This window comes from Trachurus trachurus (assembly GCF_905171665.1).
Source record: "Trachurus trachurus genome assembly, chromosome: 24".
Taxonomy (NCBI): domain Eukaryota; kingdom Metazoa; phylum Chordata; class Actinopteri; order Carangiformes; family Carangidae; genus Trachurus; species Trachurus trachurus.
In genome coordinates, this window is record NC_139910.1 from 16917861 (window position 1) to 16937555 (window position 19695).

At 41.1% G+C, this 19695-nt stretch overlaps 1 protein-coding gene across 3 annotated transcripts in view; it reads right to left on the reverse strand.

Moving 5' to 3' along the window:
- The window catches only part of sgk1 (serum/glucocorticoid regulated kinase 1), a 39263-nt gene that overhangs the window by 4418 nt on the left and 15150 nt on the right, over nucleotides 1-19695 (reverse strand). The window contains exons 5-6 of one of the 3 annotated variants that reach the window (XM_084001021.1): nucleotides 11011-11226; nucleotides 8059-8122 (exon numbers count right to left, since the gene is read on the reverse strand). In XM_084001021.1, the coding sequence (XP_083857147.1) occupies nucleotides 8059-8122; nucleotides 11011-11226 (280 nt within the window). Of the gene's footprint in view, nucleotides 1-81; nucleotides 2025-2070; nucleotides 2271-8058; nucleotides 8123-11010; nucleotides 11227-19695 lie in introns of those variants that run through there. The other 2 variants (XM_084001023.1, XM_084001022.1) reach the window with 2 other exon arrangements.

Below are 19695 nucleotides of genomic sequence, written 5' to 3' on the forward strand. Positions count from 1 at the left end.
TAGATTTTTAAATAAAAAGCAAAAAGTTGTACATCCAAGCAGTAAAGAATCAGCGTCAAGTATCCAGTTATGACTCCGTACCGGTGACTAAAGCCACTAGTCCTCTAGATTTCGAGTAGGTCAGGACAGGCTTCTCTGTTTCTGTTTTGATCGTCATGATGTGATGAGTTGGACAGACACCGCACTCATCAGCTGGACAAAGCCAAAATACAACTAACTTGCTTTAGGCTCTTGTTTTATAACAGGCCAAGAGGAGGAGGAAGAGGGGGAGGAGGAGGAGGAGGGCGGAGCCGCCCCTTTTTTCCCACTCCCCCCTCCAACCTCCCCCTCAGTGGGCGTGCTCCCCTGCAAGCATTTCACTCTGGTAAAATGGGCCATCAGAGGATGATCGATCTCGTTCTCGACCAATCGGAAGCCGTTGCGCTCCCTGCGCGTCACGGCCGCGCCTCAAGATGTGCTTGCGTCAAAAACAACAGAGGAAAAAAAGAGTCCTTTACCACAAGCCCGACTTGTACTATTTGCACATATGTTTGTGCAACACCATAGCAACTTTGCCTAATGCCCCATGTGTCACACAGTCTGAAATTGTCGCAGTATATTTCCAGCTGCAGAAACAAATCTTATAGGATAATGACACCCAGATGTGCAGATGTCCATTAAGTAGCATAATGGTGCCACTTAATGTTCCATGGATACAGAATAAATGTGCAGAAGGTAAAACTGCTTAAGATAGTTGCTGTGACTCTACATTATTCTCCAGGCTGCTGATCTTTTTTTTTTTTTGTCACAGACAGTCAGTGTATCCAAACTCCACAGCCTACCCCCTCTGAAAGTAGGCTCCTGTACAAATAATCTGATAGTCTCCGAACTAGGCCTATCAGCTTAACTGTTTGGCTGTGTCTCAATTAAAACGGTCGGGAATGACGCAGGTTATACAAAAGACGAGAGGGAGAGCCTGAGCCGAGGGAGGCCAGATGCCAAGAAAAGCCGCCGGTAGTGGAAAAGTACAGAGTGAGAAACTCCAGTCCGAGTACATTCAGCTCGAGAGGGAGAGAGAGAGAGAGGGAGGGTGGAGGAAGAGATCCTCAGATCGGCAATCTGTTATGAGCTAAACCTCTCGGGGGTAAAGCCCAAAACGCTTCAATGTGATGTTTAAAAGTGAAAAATTCTGTGGGGGGAAAAATGCCACCCTGCGCTGTGTTTTGGCCGCTGGCACGCAAGAGGACCAGCCGGCCTCAGTTAGGCACGGTTATGTAAGGCACCTGGTTCAAGTTTGATCAACACCCCCCAGTGGAATGAGAACGGGTAAGGTGATATCACCTGTGAAAGCCAAAAAAAATATTACCCCACTATGAAATAGGACATTGTTCACCGTGACTAAAACAAGGAAGGAATCCACATTAAAAGTCCCAAATGTGGCAACACTCAATGGAAAAATCACAGCTGGGAAACAGCTGTGTAATACAGTACAAGGGGGGTAAATTGCTGATTGCAAACTTCAAATTCTATAGGAAAAACTTCACAAATAAACTATTCGCTCACAAAAAACACACGCAGCAGACTCAGTTTCCATGGGGAAACAAACAAACCTTTCAGATCTGAGGGAGTTCTCATGTCGCCTGCCTGCAGCTCCGCAAGTTCAACAAGTTGCGAACTAGATCTGCCAAAGTTTCTCTGGCACTTTTAACAGAACAGACCCCCTATCAGCGAGGCATTTCCATAGATAACAGCATCATAAATCCAGGTCACGGGATTAAGGGGGTGAATGGATGGAGGCCCCCCCACCCCCCTCCATCCCCACCCCTCCAAAAAAAAGTATGTCTGCCAGTTCTGTCTTCCCAGCCACACACACACACACACACACAAAACAGCCCACAGACACACAAAGTAGGTTAACAGCTATCCTTACAAAATAATCTATAAATATCACAATAGGCCGGTTACTGCACTAACACCATTAAGTCTCGCAATAACACCATTAGTTCATTAGTTTCCCATAGGAGCATTAGAATAAAGATTTCTTGGACAGATCCATCGCTGTTGCGTTCAAATACAACACAGACTACTTACACGTCAAGGTGGTCGTTTTGTCTTTCATGGGGATGCTTTAATTCCCGACTCACAACAGACGGAGAAGGTAGTACAGGTTCCTCGGCAGAGAGGTAATCGAACTACATCGCATTCTTCTTCTCGGTGAGTTTCATCAAGCAATTTTTTTTTTACCTCCCTGTTGAGGGCGGAGACATCCCGCCTCTATTTCCTTCCAGTTTAGTGTTTCATGCATGGTTGGATGAGTTTTTCCTCAGCGCGGGGGGGTTATGCTGCCTTCAAATCTGAGCTCCAACTTTTTTTTAGCCACTGGAAATATTGCATTTTAAGTTTTATTTCAAATATTAAAACAACAACAAAACTTAATGATATGTTTGTTTGTGTATTTTTTTGCAGCCATAGGCCTACCTCCCTCCCCCTTGCAGGACATGGTGTTACAGTGCAAGCACATGAAACTGAATGAATTATAGCCTAAATATTAGTTGTAGACTATGTGCCTCTAACTTAAAAAAAAAAAAAAAAAAAAAAAGTGTTTGAAATGCTGTTCATGCACAAGACAACAGTGCCACAATATCATACTGGACTAATATGAATGTCTTTCACTTGTAAATGCGATTTGCCTGTGCAAAAACTCAGGTTGCCAAACATTTTTTACAAATCATTTCATGTTCATTAGTTGTTTTTTTAAGCACCACTGCAGAGGCCATTCACCCACTGTGCTGCTGAATGAAAAGGTTTATAGAGTTCACAGTCGGCAGCTACCAAGAAGTTATAGGGTCATATAAACCCAGCCTCTCAATGGAATGTTCTCTTGACTATTTTGAGCAGACATGATTTTAAAAAAAAGAGAAAAAAAAGAAGTGTTTTTTGATTCATGTTAGTCACAATCTGCTTCTGTATTGTTGTTTGTGCTTTTTTATTAACATTTTCATTATGTATTTTTTCTATTTTGAAAACATTATCTCCTGTGTTGGGTTGGATTAGGATGGGTGCTCAGTGTTTTAGGTGCAATATATTTTGTAAACCTATTATTATTCTGGATAGTTTCATTCATTTTTAGTAATACCTTGATTCCAATTGCACAATCGTACCCATTCACCCTAAAAGCTGAGCAGCTGCCCAGTACAACCAGTGACCGCCAAGCAGGAGGAGGAGCAAATTAAAGGGGGGGGGGTTACATGTCTTGAGGAAGCTTACCTCAGCAGAGGTAATAATGGTGCAGTTGCTGCTTCCTCACTTTCAGTCAGATTCACCCTGTCTATCTAATTCACTTCAAACCAGCAATCACAGATTCAAAGGTAATCAAGGTCAAGCGTGTTAAATGTTGGCTATGTTTTAGTGCGACAGCTACTCCGTGTGTAATCGTTATTAGACTGTGGAAATGCAGAGACAAAGACAAAGACAGCAGCGATTTAAGCTTATCCACAAATTATATGGAGTCAGGGAGATGGCTGTGTGTGTGTGTGTGTATTCTTTTGTTCCTGACCCCCCGGCTTCTGTTGGAGAAAATCATTGTGTGGCTGCATGTATGACTTTGCAGTTTTTAAATATAGCACCCACTTTTCACTGCTGTCTCTGTGTCTCCCTTAACTCAGGTCAGATCTATTATTAATCTGTCTCCCACAGCCACCTGATGCATGTACACACACACACATGCACACACACAGAGCTAGAGGGCAAAACAAACTTTGCAGGGAGACTGACAGAACATGCACACACACATACACACACACAAGTTCCCTCAAGGTGTCCAAAACGCCCCCTTCCTCACTGAAATGCCAAGAACTTATTTAGAAAAAGAGATTTCTCCTTGAGGAAGCGCAGGTTGCAGCGATACACTGCCATCCCTCAGTGTGCATTTATCATCAACTGTATCTCACTGTCGACACCACAGAAGCAGTCCACGTGGGACACAAACAGACATCTGTTATTAGCACTTGAGAGCATCACAAGCTCAACAAGCGAAACCTTGCGCGTCACACGGTGTCTCCTCAAAAGAGAGCGGAAAGAACGTAAGGAAAATGTGAATTAGTACGAAACATCGTTGACCTCGATAAATTTAGCTTAAAGGAGACAAAAAACAAATTGTGAATAAAACTTTGTTACGTTACCTCCAAAGGAGTGTAAGCAATGTTCTTGTGCCTGCATCTGTGGTCATATAGCCCAGAGTTGAATGAAATGAGAGAGAGGTGTTGAGAGAAGATCAGGAGAGAGGAGGAAAGAGAAAGAGAGAGAGAGAGAGAGAGAGAGAGAGAGAGAGAGAGAGAGAGAGAGAGAGAGAGAAAGAGAGAGAGCAATACCAACAAAAGCTCCACACAGTGTTTTTCCTCTCTGGCCTTCTTCCCCTTCTGAATTTACAGGCTGCTCGAGGCTCGGACCACGAACAAGAGGAGGCTCCACAATACTCAAGCTGTGTGTTTATTGCCTATGTCTGTCTGTGTGTGTGTGTGTGTGTGTGTGTGAGAGAGAGAGACACTTGTACATTATGTAACCCTCTTGTGGCACTGTCATCTTTGCCAAAGCCCAAATTGGCTCAGACACACACACACACACACACACACACACACACACACACACACACACACACACACACACACACACACACACACACACACACAAAGGCAGACACACACACCCCGGGGGTTAGTTCATGAAAGGACAGGAAGGGTTTCACTGCAGCATCAGAAGGGTTGAGGTGCAGGATATTAACGTTGTAGTATAAAACACAAAACACACACATACACACACTCCCCTCAGCCCACCCACCGACAACAGCGTACCCATACATACACAAAGACCAGCACATGCCCATATTCACGCGGTCTCCGGCAGAGGACATCCATCCATTAAGTCCGCTCATGTCTGTCATCACTCTCCCTTCCCTCCATCCTTGTAGTGTCCGTTTGTCTGTGCCGGGGATGATGAGTGTGTTTGTGGCTATAGTTGATCTGGTGATGAATGTGAATGAGCCTCGGTGGTGAGGAACCAAATGACACTGTTACATAAAGGCCTCGGCTATTCAGAGAGGACAGCCAGGCTTTTATTTTGCCAGTGGATATGGTGAAGGGTCAGTGTGCCAGTGTGGCCTGCTTGGCTATATCCAAAAAAGTAGCCTGCTTATCCATTCATCTACCTCCGCTGACGGTCATGTGACCGCCATTTGCTGAAGCTTAGTTCATTGAGGAAATTATAAGGCACTCACAAACCCATAAAACAAAGCATTAGAGTGTGTTTCAGTCTTTTTTGGGGGGATTCATTTAATGTGTCTATTATTAGACTTTGCAAGGACAGGACGTTATGGTGCATCCTGAGCTTTTAGTATCTTTTTATTTGAGATTGAGGATTTAGGTTTCGGATTAAGGTTAGAATTATGAATGTGATGGTCAAAGGTAGGTTTAAGGAACACAGAGTGCATTATGTCCTTTGCTATACACCCAAATCCATCTCTTAAAGCACTTTGCTGAGATTTTTCAGGGTATGATGGCAACATGGTCAAAAAAATCCTTTTTAAGCTGTCAAATATCTCCAGTTTGGGAGTGCCTTTATGAATTGCATGCTCGTCCTGGTGATGTATTGTATGCGCATGTGTATGTGCATGTGCCTGCCTGTGCTCTGTGTAGGTGTGTTTGTCTGTAAAGGGCAGGTGAGTGATGTGTCATAAATAGTGTGAGAAAAGTGTAAATAACAGCCTTAGAAAAGGGCCTGTTGATAGTATTTAATGTCACTGTAAAACAAGGGAGTAAAGAACACACACAAACACACAGGCTTAGTAATCACACGTTATATAAACCTGTTGGCATTTCAATGCACAAAAACTCAGTGTAAATGCTGATTAGTTGTACTGCAGCGAGTTGATGAACATACTAATTTGGTTTAATAAGGGTGTCCTGAGCAGATGCTTTGTTACATAAGACAGTCTGTACTTTTTTTTTTTAAGACACACACGAGGCAGCTTTCACAAAGATATTTTAAAGTCTTGGGCCAGTCTTCACTTTGCCCTCAGATTGGCCTGTTCCAAGTTAAACAGTATCCCAAAAATAAATCCGACTCAGCCCTTTCGGCCTAACAAGTTAACTGCTTGACCTACACTTTCAACTAAGCAATATCTCCATGGTAACAATCAATAAATGTGCTGCCAGTGGCATCAAATGACAAAATAAGTAAAGAAAAGTAAAGAACAATGTCATGGAGTGAACACTGAGAAGTGAAAGAGTTTTTAGAGATGGCAGTAGCACCTTGGATATAACCATTGTTAGTTTGCTCTTGCCCAAGGAAACTATTTTGCAGTGGAAGTCCTGCAACCATTAGAAGCCACTGAATCTCAGCTCTGCTGCAAGAGATTTTTATTCTGCAACAAATGCCCTTGTTACTCTTTAGTTCATTCAAAATGTTTGAGATTTTCTTCTGGACTGAAAGACATGAGTTGCTGGACACGTCAGTCATGTTTCTACAATAAATCATTGCAGATGCTACTTAAGAGAGTGAGAGAGTAGAAACTTCAGTACAACTGATGGATTTAGATGTCTATGTGAAGTCTGGTGACTTGGAACTGAACCATAATCAAGGTCTATCTTTGGTTTGTTGTTTGTTCTTCCTACAACCTATGATAATTACTATGAGATCTATAATTGCCCTTTGCTGCTCTTCACACCACTCACACCACATCACTACATCACTGGAAGAGGCTGTGATGTGTGACACCCTTCAAACCTAAAAAGTGCTTCTGTAGTAACTAATTGCTGAACTTGGAACAACAGGGTGTAGCAGCATCTTGGCCGAGGCCACAGGAACCGCTTGTCACCAGCTCGGCTAATTGCTTGGATTTCTCTCGGAAAACTCCCATAATTAACAGCCAGACTACTCCCAGTGAAAAACATTTTCATCAGAATCAGGCTCTTGTCACATTTCTTTCTTGGAAATGTTCCCAGAGACAGCAGGTACCTGCAGCACTGCCACAAACACATCAGCACTTTGACTATTTCCACTTAGTGTCTCTTTATATTTAATACATTTGCACTTCACATATAAGTAGTTACTTTACAGATAAATAATTTACACATTAGCCTATAATTACCACTGTGTAATTCTTAAATTTACTACAAACCACAAGGTATAGAAACAATAACAGTATCTAAAAGTTAAAGCTGGCCATACCTTGGCCAATTAAACCAACATCATCAATACTGAAATGCCAAAAAAAAGTTAGTTTGTTCCTAAAAAATGAGGTCACACACACATGCACACCCATAAATACACTCATGAGAGGAGCTCATGTCTGCAAGATTCCCACCAGAGTTAAAAGTACAATATAAAAGGGAAGACTGTCGATAGGCTCTCTGCCAAAATGTCACACGCGTACATACTGTGCCCTTTGGATTGGACTGTGATGTGTGGCAGAAATAATGGCCATGATGGAAAATTAAAGTACAGTCACTTACAGTTATGTCGGCTATAAAGAGATTATGGACTATTGCCCAGTGGTACACAGGTGAGAAAGAATCATACAGTAGTACATGTTAGTGCTTGCAGATGAGCTGTAAACAGAAAAGGTCACTGTGTCGTGTGTATGATGATCGGCCCTTTGTATTGTGCCTGTAACTACTGTTTTGCCAGTTTCCACAAAGCAACAAATAGTAATCTGGGTTTATGGACTACAGTAATTATCCTGTTTAGAGGTTGGATTAGAGGGGCCAAGTGGTGAGGTAAGGTAACATGGCTGAATCATTTTTGCTTCCACAGCCGTCAGGTCTGGACAGCAAGACAAACAAGAGGAAAACAGACAGAGAATGAATGGTAGGAGACCATTTTGGATTGATGGTGAAAATAAACTAAACTGCAGATAATAAAGAGAAATGAGCCGCCAGTGACTGAGGGAGTTGCTGGAGAAAGATAAAAGAGGACGGAGAGCTTGTGCAGCGGAGGCACGGTGTGAGAGATGGATGGAAAAAAGGGAGAGACGGGAGGAAGAGGAGGAATACAAAACAACAGGATTAGTTGGTGGTGACTTACTGTTGTCGCCAGGGCAACAGTAGCTGTCTGGGTCTGACTCATTGTGGTAGTACAGGTCCATCGCCTGGAAGAGAAATATGGCATTGCTTAGTAAAAACAACTCAAACTCAAACCACAAAAGTACATTTTTAAAAAAAATGGACAGACTTTGGGGATCTACAGTATACAGATATTTATGACTGCTGGTAGAAAACAAAACAAAATACTCACAACACTGTATTTAAACATAGCTACATAAATCACAGACTGATGCATCTATGTCTTACTATGCATCCAACCTTGAAAATCCAGTTTTCTTGTTTTTAATCAGGTGAATAGTGACAGTGGTTGCACATCTTGTGTAACAGCTCAGCCCTCAGGCTTATAACATCCTTTCAAATGCCCAGATAAAAAAAATAAAAAAAAATAAGCTAAATAAAGGCAGGGTAAGCTACAATCTAGACCAGTGTTTCCCAACTTGACGTTTGGAAACTGAAGCTATACTGAAGACAAATCTGAGAGGTCACTATCTGATTAACAGCTGAGAAGAGAAGACAATATTCTAGTTTCTTCTAATCATTGTTTTTACTCTTTTGAACAGTTTCACACCGATTAGTTCAGGAAGCTCTGACGCCGAGTTGGGCCTCCAGTCCACAAGGTTTTGGCGCACGGTGACATCACGTGCCGTGACCTTTTGGAAACAGCAGCATCCTAAATCAGCTTTTCCAAAACCACAGGTTCCTGACCCAGTTTCAGTTGGTTTCCCACGTGATGTGTTTTAATGAGTTTCCAGGGTGAGACTGCATTAAATCATTTAGGGAAGTGGTGAGAAAACTCTGCTCTATAACATGATGATGCTTGTGCTTTCTAAATAACTTGATGCCAGTTGGACCTTCATCAGTAATTGGGCCAAGGATAAAACAGGGCATCATTAGGAGGCTTCATTACCTCCTAATACTCATAGTATACCAATAAAGTGTATTCATGTGTTCCTCATTGTGTGAACCCTTATTCTGAAAAGTAATGAGAAATCATTGGTATAAATTAATTGAAGTGGACTGAAATATCTGATAATATTAATTGCAAGTGCAAATAAGAATCTAAAAACTGTAGAGTAGTTAAGTAGAAATATCTTGCATGTTTAGAGCTGATCTTTGACTTGCCCCATTTCATTATAAAACTTGCTCTACATATGGTTAAATGTCTCAGAAATATGCAAGTAAACACACGTCTTATGAGCAGCTGCTTATGTCTGTCCCACTTTAACCCTCTGCATACAGTAACAGTATAATTGGCAGCTGTCATCGCACAAGCAGCATTCGCATCTCAGGACATTCCCATGAAAGCTGCGCTGTCGTGTCAGATATGCCTTTTTCGAGACGCCCGCTGTCAGTCAGCAACTTTTCAAAGTGTCTGTCTTAAATACAGTCTTAGCCTAGTTTGCTATTCCACGCGGCGGCTCTGAAAACTTATTGGAGCTCTCAGTGTTCTCCCATGGGTGTTTTCTGAGAACAAAACAAGCTGAGGCATGTGTGTGTTTGCATATGTGTGTGCGGTGTGTGTGAGTCGTTTCAATCTCATCAGTTTGTTTAGTCACTCAGAGATACTGCCTCCAACAGCCTGCCTATCATGCTGGTCATTTCATCTCTGTGTGTAAGTCTTAAAATAGCTGACAGAGGCCTCATCTATCAAATCTGTTCCTCTGAGATTCACTAATAGATTCATATGTAACTTGCTGTTCATATCCCTTCATACTATAAAGATTTCTCCACAGTCAAAATCTCTTTATCACTCATGCCCCTTTGTCCTTTCCCTCCTTCTGCCTCACTTCGGTCATGTCCTCCCTCTCCCTTACCTCAGGTTGTTTATTGATTCAGTAAAGAGATCCGATGGAGTAGCATCCATAGTGATGGTGAATCTAGGCTTTCTGTTCATTAATATTTCATGGTGAATTTATTTTTCCAACACAAGGCAGAAAGTTTGGGTTGTTCCAGCAGAGGCAAAGAGAGACAGATGGGGGCGGGGGGTTGGGTTTCTTTGTAAGGGTCAAGGAGAGGTTTGGCTTGTATGGCTTGAGTGTGAATCATACGTTAAAACTCATTAACACTAAAATATTAAAATATTTCAATTTGTACATTCAAAGAAATAGGTATATTTTTCTGGATGTTTCCCTTGGTTTGAGCCTATTAAAATGTGCAAAAGAAATAAAAGAAAGAGATGCATGTAGACATCATATTTTATTTATACCAATGTGGAAAATCTTGTTTGTTTCTTTCTCTTGCCAAACTAGATGAAAATTAACTACGCATTGAGCAACATTCTATGAAATCATCAGCATCTAACGAGTCAGCATCTTACTTTAATTGTTTTGTCATCTGCTAACTGATATTATGTAATTAAAGGAGTTATTGTGTTTTATTTTTGCAACATAGCCAGTGTTAACTTTACAGTTTTGCCAAAAGCTTGTGCCATTGCTGTATTTACAATAGTAGAGGTTATAACATGCCTTCTGAGCAGGTCTGCTTCAAGGCAGACCGGATGACAGTGACTCAGTATCGGAAAACTGAAGGGACGGACCGACCACGCCAGATTTAGCTGGTTAGCATGTTGCTTGCTCTTGGTGTGTAAAGGAAATATGTTTTATGCTGAATTCAGAATTTATCATATTATACTGGTAAATGAATATCTGTTAATGCTAATGTTGGCTATGTAGCATTAGCAAGACTTACAAATAACTCCTTTAACCTTTTGTTGTAGGTTGCTTACCTCACATAACCCAGAAAATAACATCTGCTATTTAATATAACTCAATGTTATAATGGATGTTTACAGTCCATAATTTCTCCAGAGATTTCCTGAACTAACCTCATGAAGGACACCTGGAAGTCCCCCTGCTTTGTGAACCACTGATTACTGTGATAAATGAGTGTTTGCTACCTGTAATTTAATTAGCTGCACACAGAATGAACTTGCCTGTGTGCGTTGGCGTGGCTGCCAGATATCCTCCAGGGTGTAGCTTATGTAGGGTCCACTGCAGATGGAGCACTCCAGCATGACTGGGCTGGCCAGGCGGGGCGACGCGTGGACCCCCCAGGACTGACAACCTCCCAGGTGGACATCTGACTCTGCTTCTTTCTGCTTGCCTGTACCGTCGCTGTGATGGCGAGCCAGCATCTTCCACTTTCTGACCTGCAACAATAAGATTGATTTTTTTTTTCATTAAATTGGTTAAAACCAAATGAATGGAATAAATCAATCCATATCTATGAGAAATGGTCACATGATTATTATCTAAACAGACTAATATAAGTACACAAGTGAAAACCACAGTGCATCATACTTCCAATGCAAACCCTAGGTGGGAGTTTAGACAGAATTTAACCTTATCAACATTAACCATCTACTTAAAAACAGCACTGGGATCTGATTTAAGCTTAGTGTTGTTGGTGGTTTAGACTTATTTAGATAATCTTCCTCCTACATCTTGTCAAAACTTGTCTCAAAGTTGATAACAGGTCTGTTTAGTTCATAAAAATAATGGTGGTTCACATGTTTAACAAAGTCCTTAGCCTCATTCCTGAACTCTTACATATACATGAATCACTTATATACTAATCAAGAGACACATTCTTGAACTTTAAAAAAAAAAAATTATACTTATACTATTCATTTTTTCCTTTATAGTGAGATAAACTTTGAGCAAATACACTAGGCCACACGGGCCACGTAGGGCATAGAAGTAATATATACATTATAAATATACAACAGAGGTAGAGGAAGCAAATACTGTAGGTATTGTAAGCCCTGGGTCAAGGCTAACACTATGCTGTTGTAAAGGTCAAATTTAATATAAAGCATGTATCAAGAGTGATATCAGCTTTAACATGACTGCAGCTACAGGACTCCATGAGTAAAATATCTGAGACTTGTGTCTGCATTGCACAGGAGGCAGTGAGTCAGGCTTAGCCTTTGCAGTAATCCCTTCTCATGTGACAGCAGAAAATTGACACACTTTACTGAGTAGAATTTTCATCACAAACTCCTATCCTTATAGTCTTTCAGCATGTGACTTACATCACAAGCAGAAAACACAAAAAACACGTTAAGCACACACACATTCACACAGAAGGCGTGAGAGAGAAATACTAGATGCATGATGTTACAATGGAAGGTAAGGTCAAGGTGCACATAGTTCTTGAGGGAAGTGAGTTGCACAGATGGATGTGTTAGTGACCCAGAATGGCTGTTACGTAAGGTAAATGGTGTCCTTGGCACAGAGAGCGGACGGGTTCAGTGACTGCAGCCGTTTCAAATGAGTCTTATCAAGGCCTCTATCAGTGACTGCTGCTCTGCTGGGCCTCTACATTACCACGACTTGGCATGGAGAAGTGTATGTACTAGTGTATGTGTGTGCGCGTGCGTGCGTGCGTGTGTGTGTGTATGTGAGAGAGTGTATTGGAGTTCAAACTTGCAACTCAGCAAAAAACTTTCCCTGTGCGTGAATGGTCGTTCCCTTGACTGTAATTATAGCCCCGGTGCTGGAAGGACAGAGGGGATCCAAACAATTACTGAGGGTGTCAAGTACAACATGATAGCATTCTGTCGAAACAGAGAGAGAGACAGAGAGAGGGTGTGTGTGTGTGTGTGTGTGTGTGTGTGTGTGTGTGTGTGTGTGTGTGTGTGTGTGTGTGTGTGTGTGTGTGTGTGTGTGTGTGTGTGTGTGTGTGTGTGTGTGTGTGTGTGGTCCACCTTACTTACCTAACTATGTCATTTAGCCAAACTTGAAAAATTACCATATTAAATTAACACATATTACTATAGTAAAAATGTTAAAGGAACAGTTCGGTATTTAAAATAGCAGCTCTACAATCAGCAATTGTACATTCAAAATAATAATTACACTAATAAGAATTTTATTGTCTAATAGTTTTCTAAAAGTCTTACGAATGTTATCTGAAATAGTTCTAGCTTTTAATCAAAATTGTGATTTATTTGTATTTCAAATTATCAACACACTAATTGTACATGTGTCAAATTTACATTGCTTTCCATACAGGACTAATTCACAGCTTTATCTTTTCTGAAACGCAAATATCTGGTTATGTATTTATTGGTGACCTCAAATTATAAACAAACAGACGTCCAAGACAGGGCAGCAATATCACTGTGTGTATACTGTGGATTGTAAAGATTCTTCATCTAAGCAATATTTCATCATGTGTATGTTACAGACCCATAAAGGCTGAGCTGTACATGTTTATAATGCAGTTTATCATCCTTTATTGTATGGCCTCTAACTGAACCTTGTTCCAGAGAAGGAGCCACACATTCTTCAAATGGGTAAGAAAATATGTGGACAGGATGTACAACACACACACACACACACACACACACACACACACACACACACACACACACACACACACACACACACACACACACACACACACACACACACACACACACACACAAATACCAGTGTCCAGACTCTCCCTCCTACTAACCCCTTTTCCTTGCCCTCTGACCTGGTTTTGTTCTACGACCTTTTAAGACAACAGTGGTACCGCTATTATTTAGGTTACATAAAGCCTCCTCTATAAGATCTGTCCCTTCACGTCATAAACTCAGGATGTAATAAGGGAAATTTGTCCATACTAATCCCAGGATATACACATCAGCCCCATAAATCAAGAAATAAAAACATCACACACGCCATACTCAGACTCATGACCCCTTTCCTCTGTTGCCACCTCACTCACCTCTTTGCCCTTTGCCTGTGTTCTATACAGATTATCTTTGAAAAACAACATTTTTAGTCACTCACAAAGTTATGCAATATCTTCACTTAAAGTCCTAACCCTCTCCATAAACACTGCAGTGACTTTGCTGTCTGTGCAGGATCATATTGTTTTAATCAGTGACTTTACAACAAGGCTAATATCAGTTATGGGTGGTGATACCGAGGGATTAGATGATAAGTGGGCAACACATCACTGGACATTGAACAGTAACAACTAAACCTACTGTAAGCTGATGCTTTTACGTTTTACAATGAAATTACTTAAAATTAAATTAATTAAAAACATACCTACTAACCCTCAATGTGCCACAATCATGTAGTTTCCTTTCTGACTGTGCAACTTTGCATTCAGAGAAATCATGACATCAAAAAAAGAAAGAAAAAAAAACAGAAACAATGCTTACTGAGACAGAAAAGACAGGAGGACATTTGGTGTCCAAAACCAAACTGATAGTCTTGAAAAACAAACACAATTATCATTATGAGCTTCACTGATCTAGTGTTTACAGCTGTTGAGTTCTGTACAACATGTCTGTTATTACTATGCAAGCGATACGATCTTTGTACATTACACATTAAATCAAGATTGTGTTCACAGCAGGGTTTTAGCCAGTCTACGCATGGCCCTGTATCCTGGTAACCTCGTTTCCGTCTTGTCCTTATCCCTTCCTGTCCTCCACTATCTCCCCTTGGTGCATTTCTCTACCTCTAACAGGATGTGTGATGTCCCAAATACTGTATGTCTGAGCATCAAAGAGTAATGAAATGAGGGGGAAGACAGCATTAGTGAGGGGGGGTAATAAAGTGGAATGAGGTAATACGGTTCAAACTGCGATGTGGAGACAAAGGAAAAATATGTTTGAAAGACCAAAAAGATAAACAGAGAGAATGAGAGTGCAAGCTAGTCTTACATAAGCAATCCCATTCTCTGTCAGAGATAAGATTTGCTTATTAACACCAAGGTCACTTCTCTTTCTTGTCTCTTTCTTTACCCCGCGTTTGTTCCTACAGTCGATCGCAAACATGGGTCCTAAAATGAATGAGTAAAGGGAGTAAAGTCAGAAACCAAAGGGCAGAGAATCAAAGAGTTATGATACAGGAATACAAACACAGAGAGTACAGTATCCCCCACAGGAGATAAGCATCAGAAATACTATTCAGACTCAACAACAGAGAAAGAGGGGGAGTCAAACTGAGAAAAAGAACAAAAACGGGTGTCTGAGAAACAAGATGGATATTATTGTTGAGCAGGAAAACCGGACCAAGTGGTAAATTTGGGATTTTTTTTTTTTTTGGGATATTGACCTAAGCTGCTTTCAGGTTTGCAGCCACTTTCATCCTATTGGGTCATACTCAGGCCCTTTTCAAATTTAAATCCTGAGGAGCAATGAGACAAGGCCTCTAAGCCCTGACTTTCTATTAAACATTAATATTCATGGTCGTCCACGGTGACTCAATACGCAAGTTTTCTTGGGAATTGAAAAAAAGAAGCTACCCCATCCCTGTTTTTCTGTTTTTCTCCTAACATATTTCTTTTTACCCTCTTCCTCGTTTTCTCTCATCTCTGTAAACAGAAATATATCCATGTGGCACAGAGCCTCTCTGCAGGGGCTATTATGAGATTTGTTTCGTTCTCCTTTGTTTTGACATTAAACCTCACCTCCTGTCACACTGATAGTCATAACTACCCAAACATTTCACACAGCGTGAGCACCGTTTGAATAAATTGGCCAAAGGTGAAAACATCGGATCACAGACTTTAAAAACATCACTAATATACAGTATTTCACCCACAAGGCTCATCCTGTTTTAGATGCTTAGGGTTAAGATGATCTGATTATTAAGTTGCATGGTGAAAACACTTTTGTTATGCCCTGCATAACAAAAATTGATCGCTGTACGTCACTGACCTACATGTCATGGATAAACAAGACTTCACACCTATGGATAAAAAGCTGTTACCAATATCTGGCATCTCATATGTCGAACATAATTTACAAACACCAGTCATTCTTTTTTTTCGTCAAGGGTGCATATGCTAACATCAGTTACTTAGTACTAAATGCAAACTTAAGCTAAGGCTAACAGTAACGTGATCCTTTCAGGTTCTCATTCACCAAATACACTTTGCAGATAAGAACCTGTTAGTGATGCTATATGAAAAGTCAGTGATCATTAATAAATTCACCCTTGGGGGAACATGAATGCCTGTAAAAAAAAAAATGTCAAAATCCAATAGTTGTTGAGCTATTTCAGCTTGAATTGAAGTGGTGGAGTAACAGCTCAACCAAAATTTGACACAAATCAGTTATTAGCATCAACATTGATTTCACAGCCAGATATAAAGCTGATTTGACATTCTTTACTTAGGTTAGGTTAGGTTGTTTCCCTTGTTTGTTGCTACATTGGGTTTTGTTAATATACTTTCCTGGATTTAATGCTGCAAATCTGCATCTTTAGCCCAATGTCCATTGGAAAAAGAATACCACTAAGACCTATAAGTCTGAGTCTTTCACAACAGAATGCAGTATCACAGTCAGTAACAAAGCACAACCACAGTAGCTTGGTGTTGTGCACCAGTAATGCCGTGAGTAAGCATATTGTCCACGGTGGAAGCAGATCAGGTCAACTTTAAGCTCAACTGTCGAGGGTGTGTTATAAGCCTAAAAAACCTCAGTGCACAAAGCAGTTTCAACAGAGCTGAGTATGTGAATGGGATAGAAAAAAAAAACAAGTTACATTGCATAGTCAGGGTGCTGCTGAGCCTCTGTGGCGCAGTTTTGGCTTTAGCTCTGGAACATCAAGATGGAAGAGGGGATTAGCCGGGTTCTCAGGGTAGATTAGAACAACAATAATTCCCAAATTCCCTCAGAATAAGACTCGGAAGGGAGGGTGCTCCCTTTTTCTAGTGGGCCAAGGTCAGCGGAAAGAAGAGGGGAGGGCACGAGGAGAGGGGGAGCATGAGGAAAAGAAGTATCGATGCCGGTGGATCTCCCAGTAATGGAGGGTTTAATCCTCACGAGGTGCGGAAACCGATACAGCATTTTTTAAACCTTCCTTTTTGTCCCTTGCAAACCCAATACACACCGAATAATTATTATTATATCATATCCATTTGATATCAGAAATAGAATTAAAAGTATATTTTAACCATAGGAAAAAAGCATAGCTATAGTGATGATTTCTTTAGTGGTTTCCTTCATCATGTCACCTCCGTCTTTAATCCTTCTTGCATTGAAACTCAAATTCCACAAATTCACTTTCTCTAAATTTCACCATGTGACATGCAGTCATGCAGATGCATATCTTTGCGTACCTCAAATGCCTTTACTAAACCTCTCTCACCTGACACAGATTAGTCAAGATGGCTCGTAACATCAGAGAAAAACTGTCAGACTTCTCACCAGCTCTCCTCTTGTCTGATGTAGCTATAGGGCTGAAACACTACAAAGACATTTCAAACATTTCACACGTACACGTAAAATGATAATCAATGAAACTGCCAAGATAATGAAGTGCTATACCTCTGTGATTATTTACCTCAGTTTTACCCCTTGGCAGAAAAAAAGAGCCTGTAATCCTGCAGTAACAATGAAAACAAATGCACCATGCACATTTTGGGATATATACAGTTCATCTACTGTGAGCAAAACGGAGAGATCATGCAAGAAAAGCAATTCCAAGTTTATTACTCCAACCACATTCTTCCACTGCCAGAGTAGTTGGCTTTGGAACAAAAGCATAGCTGAGGATTAGCAGTTTTCCATTGCTAAGTGTATGCTAAACAGTGGTAGCTTTGAACTGCCTTCCAGACCATGGGAGAGATCCCTCATTAAAATGCTGCTTAAATATGTTTAAATCAGGGGAGAGTCGTGACAATAAGGAGGGCAACGGCTAATGGCAGGAAAATATCAAGGTTGTGAAGGACATGAGACATGATTTTAATAGAGGAACTGATACAAACTGGCTTCGCACCAATGCTAAGCTGGCAGCCCACCAGTTTCATTACTAAGCACAGAATCTGAGAGACTCCAGGGGTTCTGACTTCTGGCATTTACATGGAGAGAAAGTGAATATGTGCTGAGGTCTTTAACAAGGAGATAAAGTTTTGAGTCAATTAGCCAAACTACTCAAAAAAGCACAAACATGAAGTTTGGTGTAAGAGGCATTCCTCCCTGGTATTGGTACAGTAGCTATGCATGACAAGACAGCAACTTGGAAAGGGATTTTTGGCTCCCTATGCAACTCTTTGTATCAAATATAATTGGACCTTGTGGGTTGTTCCTCTTAATTCCTTTTTTTATTCCCAACGCTGGCTAAAAACTGTTTTGACAGTAATGCAATTCAGAGCAAATACAACTGAAGCTTTTTGCAAGGCTGTTACCTTTTTTGGCTATTGGTGCGGGGTCATCCACCAGGGCAAAAGTGTTCATCACTTCATTAGATACGCCTACATTTACCACAAGCCATTACAACAAACCTGTGATAAATCCTTTTTTTTTTTGCTGAGTCTCTGAGAAGCTGTTTTTTAGACTGTGGTGTTACATTGGGTTTTTTTCATTATCTTTGTGAGATTGACCTAAATGTCTTTGGGAAATCATTAACTCACAAAATTAATTAAATCAGCAGAAAGTGAAAATTTTCCATCTAGCATGGACAGATCAGATAGCCGCGTGTGACACATTTGCAGTCTGGTCCAGAGTTTATGTCATTGCCTCAAAAGCGTCAGTGGAATGCCAGTTAAAGGTCACTGGTGAAACGGTGTAAACTTTGACACCCAAGGCATTAACCATTAGCTCCTCCGAGAAGTGAACTGCCTGAGATCTGTTGCTTCTCCGAGAAAGGGCACTTCTCAGATAAGACTGGACCGATGACCAAAGCCTGCGGTGCAAAGTCGAGCAGAAAACCTATAATAGACCATAAAAGTGAGAAATATTCTCATCCTGAGGTGTGGACAGCTGCACTAACACAGTGACCTGTTCTGTGTTGACACAGCTGAATTGCATTTGTACTTGTGAACGACTCACAGTCTAACTTGACACAATCTTTGAGGGGAAATTGGCCAACCATCATCGACCCCTTTCTTGGTCTCAATCTCCAGCTCAGACACAATATGCATTAGCATTTGTGGACCATGCAGAGCTTTAAGCCTGCAGGGCCTTGTCACTGCTGAGAGAGAACAGGACAGAGGTGGATTTGTCACAGGTCGTCTCCTTCTGTTTCCTCTCGGTAGAGAGCGAAACAGGATAGCCGGCGGAAGAGACACATGTTTAAAACACCAATGACCCAGTGATCATCTGACTGAGCGTTTTTGACAGGGAGGAGGGCAAGGTACGGTATGATCACGCCTTTTGTTCTAGCTGACTCCTACAAAACATTTACAGGATTAGCTCACCTCTGACAGATGAAGTAAGAGCTTTCTTGCATCCCAGCTAATTTCTAAAGAATTCAGATGCAGTTTTTCGCCCTCTACTTCGTGCCACTCTTGTCAGCTGAGATCTAATCAATAGTCAGCCACATCTCACAGGCTGCAGGGGAGTAGATAAAAATCACTGTTCTTCTAGGACACGCTTGGCTTCTCTCATCTCCTTGGATTTCCTCACCCAGCGTCTTCTCTGCTTCACTTCCTGCTTTCCTTCCAGCCCCCCTCAACCACCCACCCTCTCTCTCTCTCTCTCCTCTGCATGAATGAGTTTTGGACAGTAAACACAATTAGGACCATAGAGGGTCAGTCCTTTCAGGGTAAAGTTGGTGTTTAAACCAATAATGACTATACACTTGAATGATTAACACCATCACCTGATCCATGATCAGAACAGACCACATGCAAATAACAGTAAGCAACTTATGCAACTGCA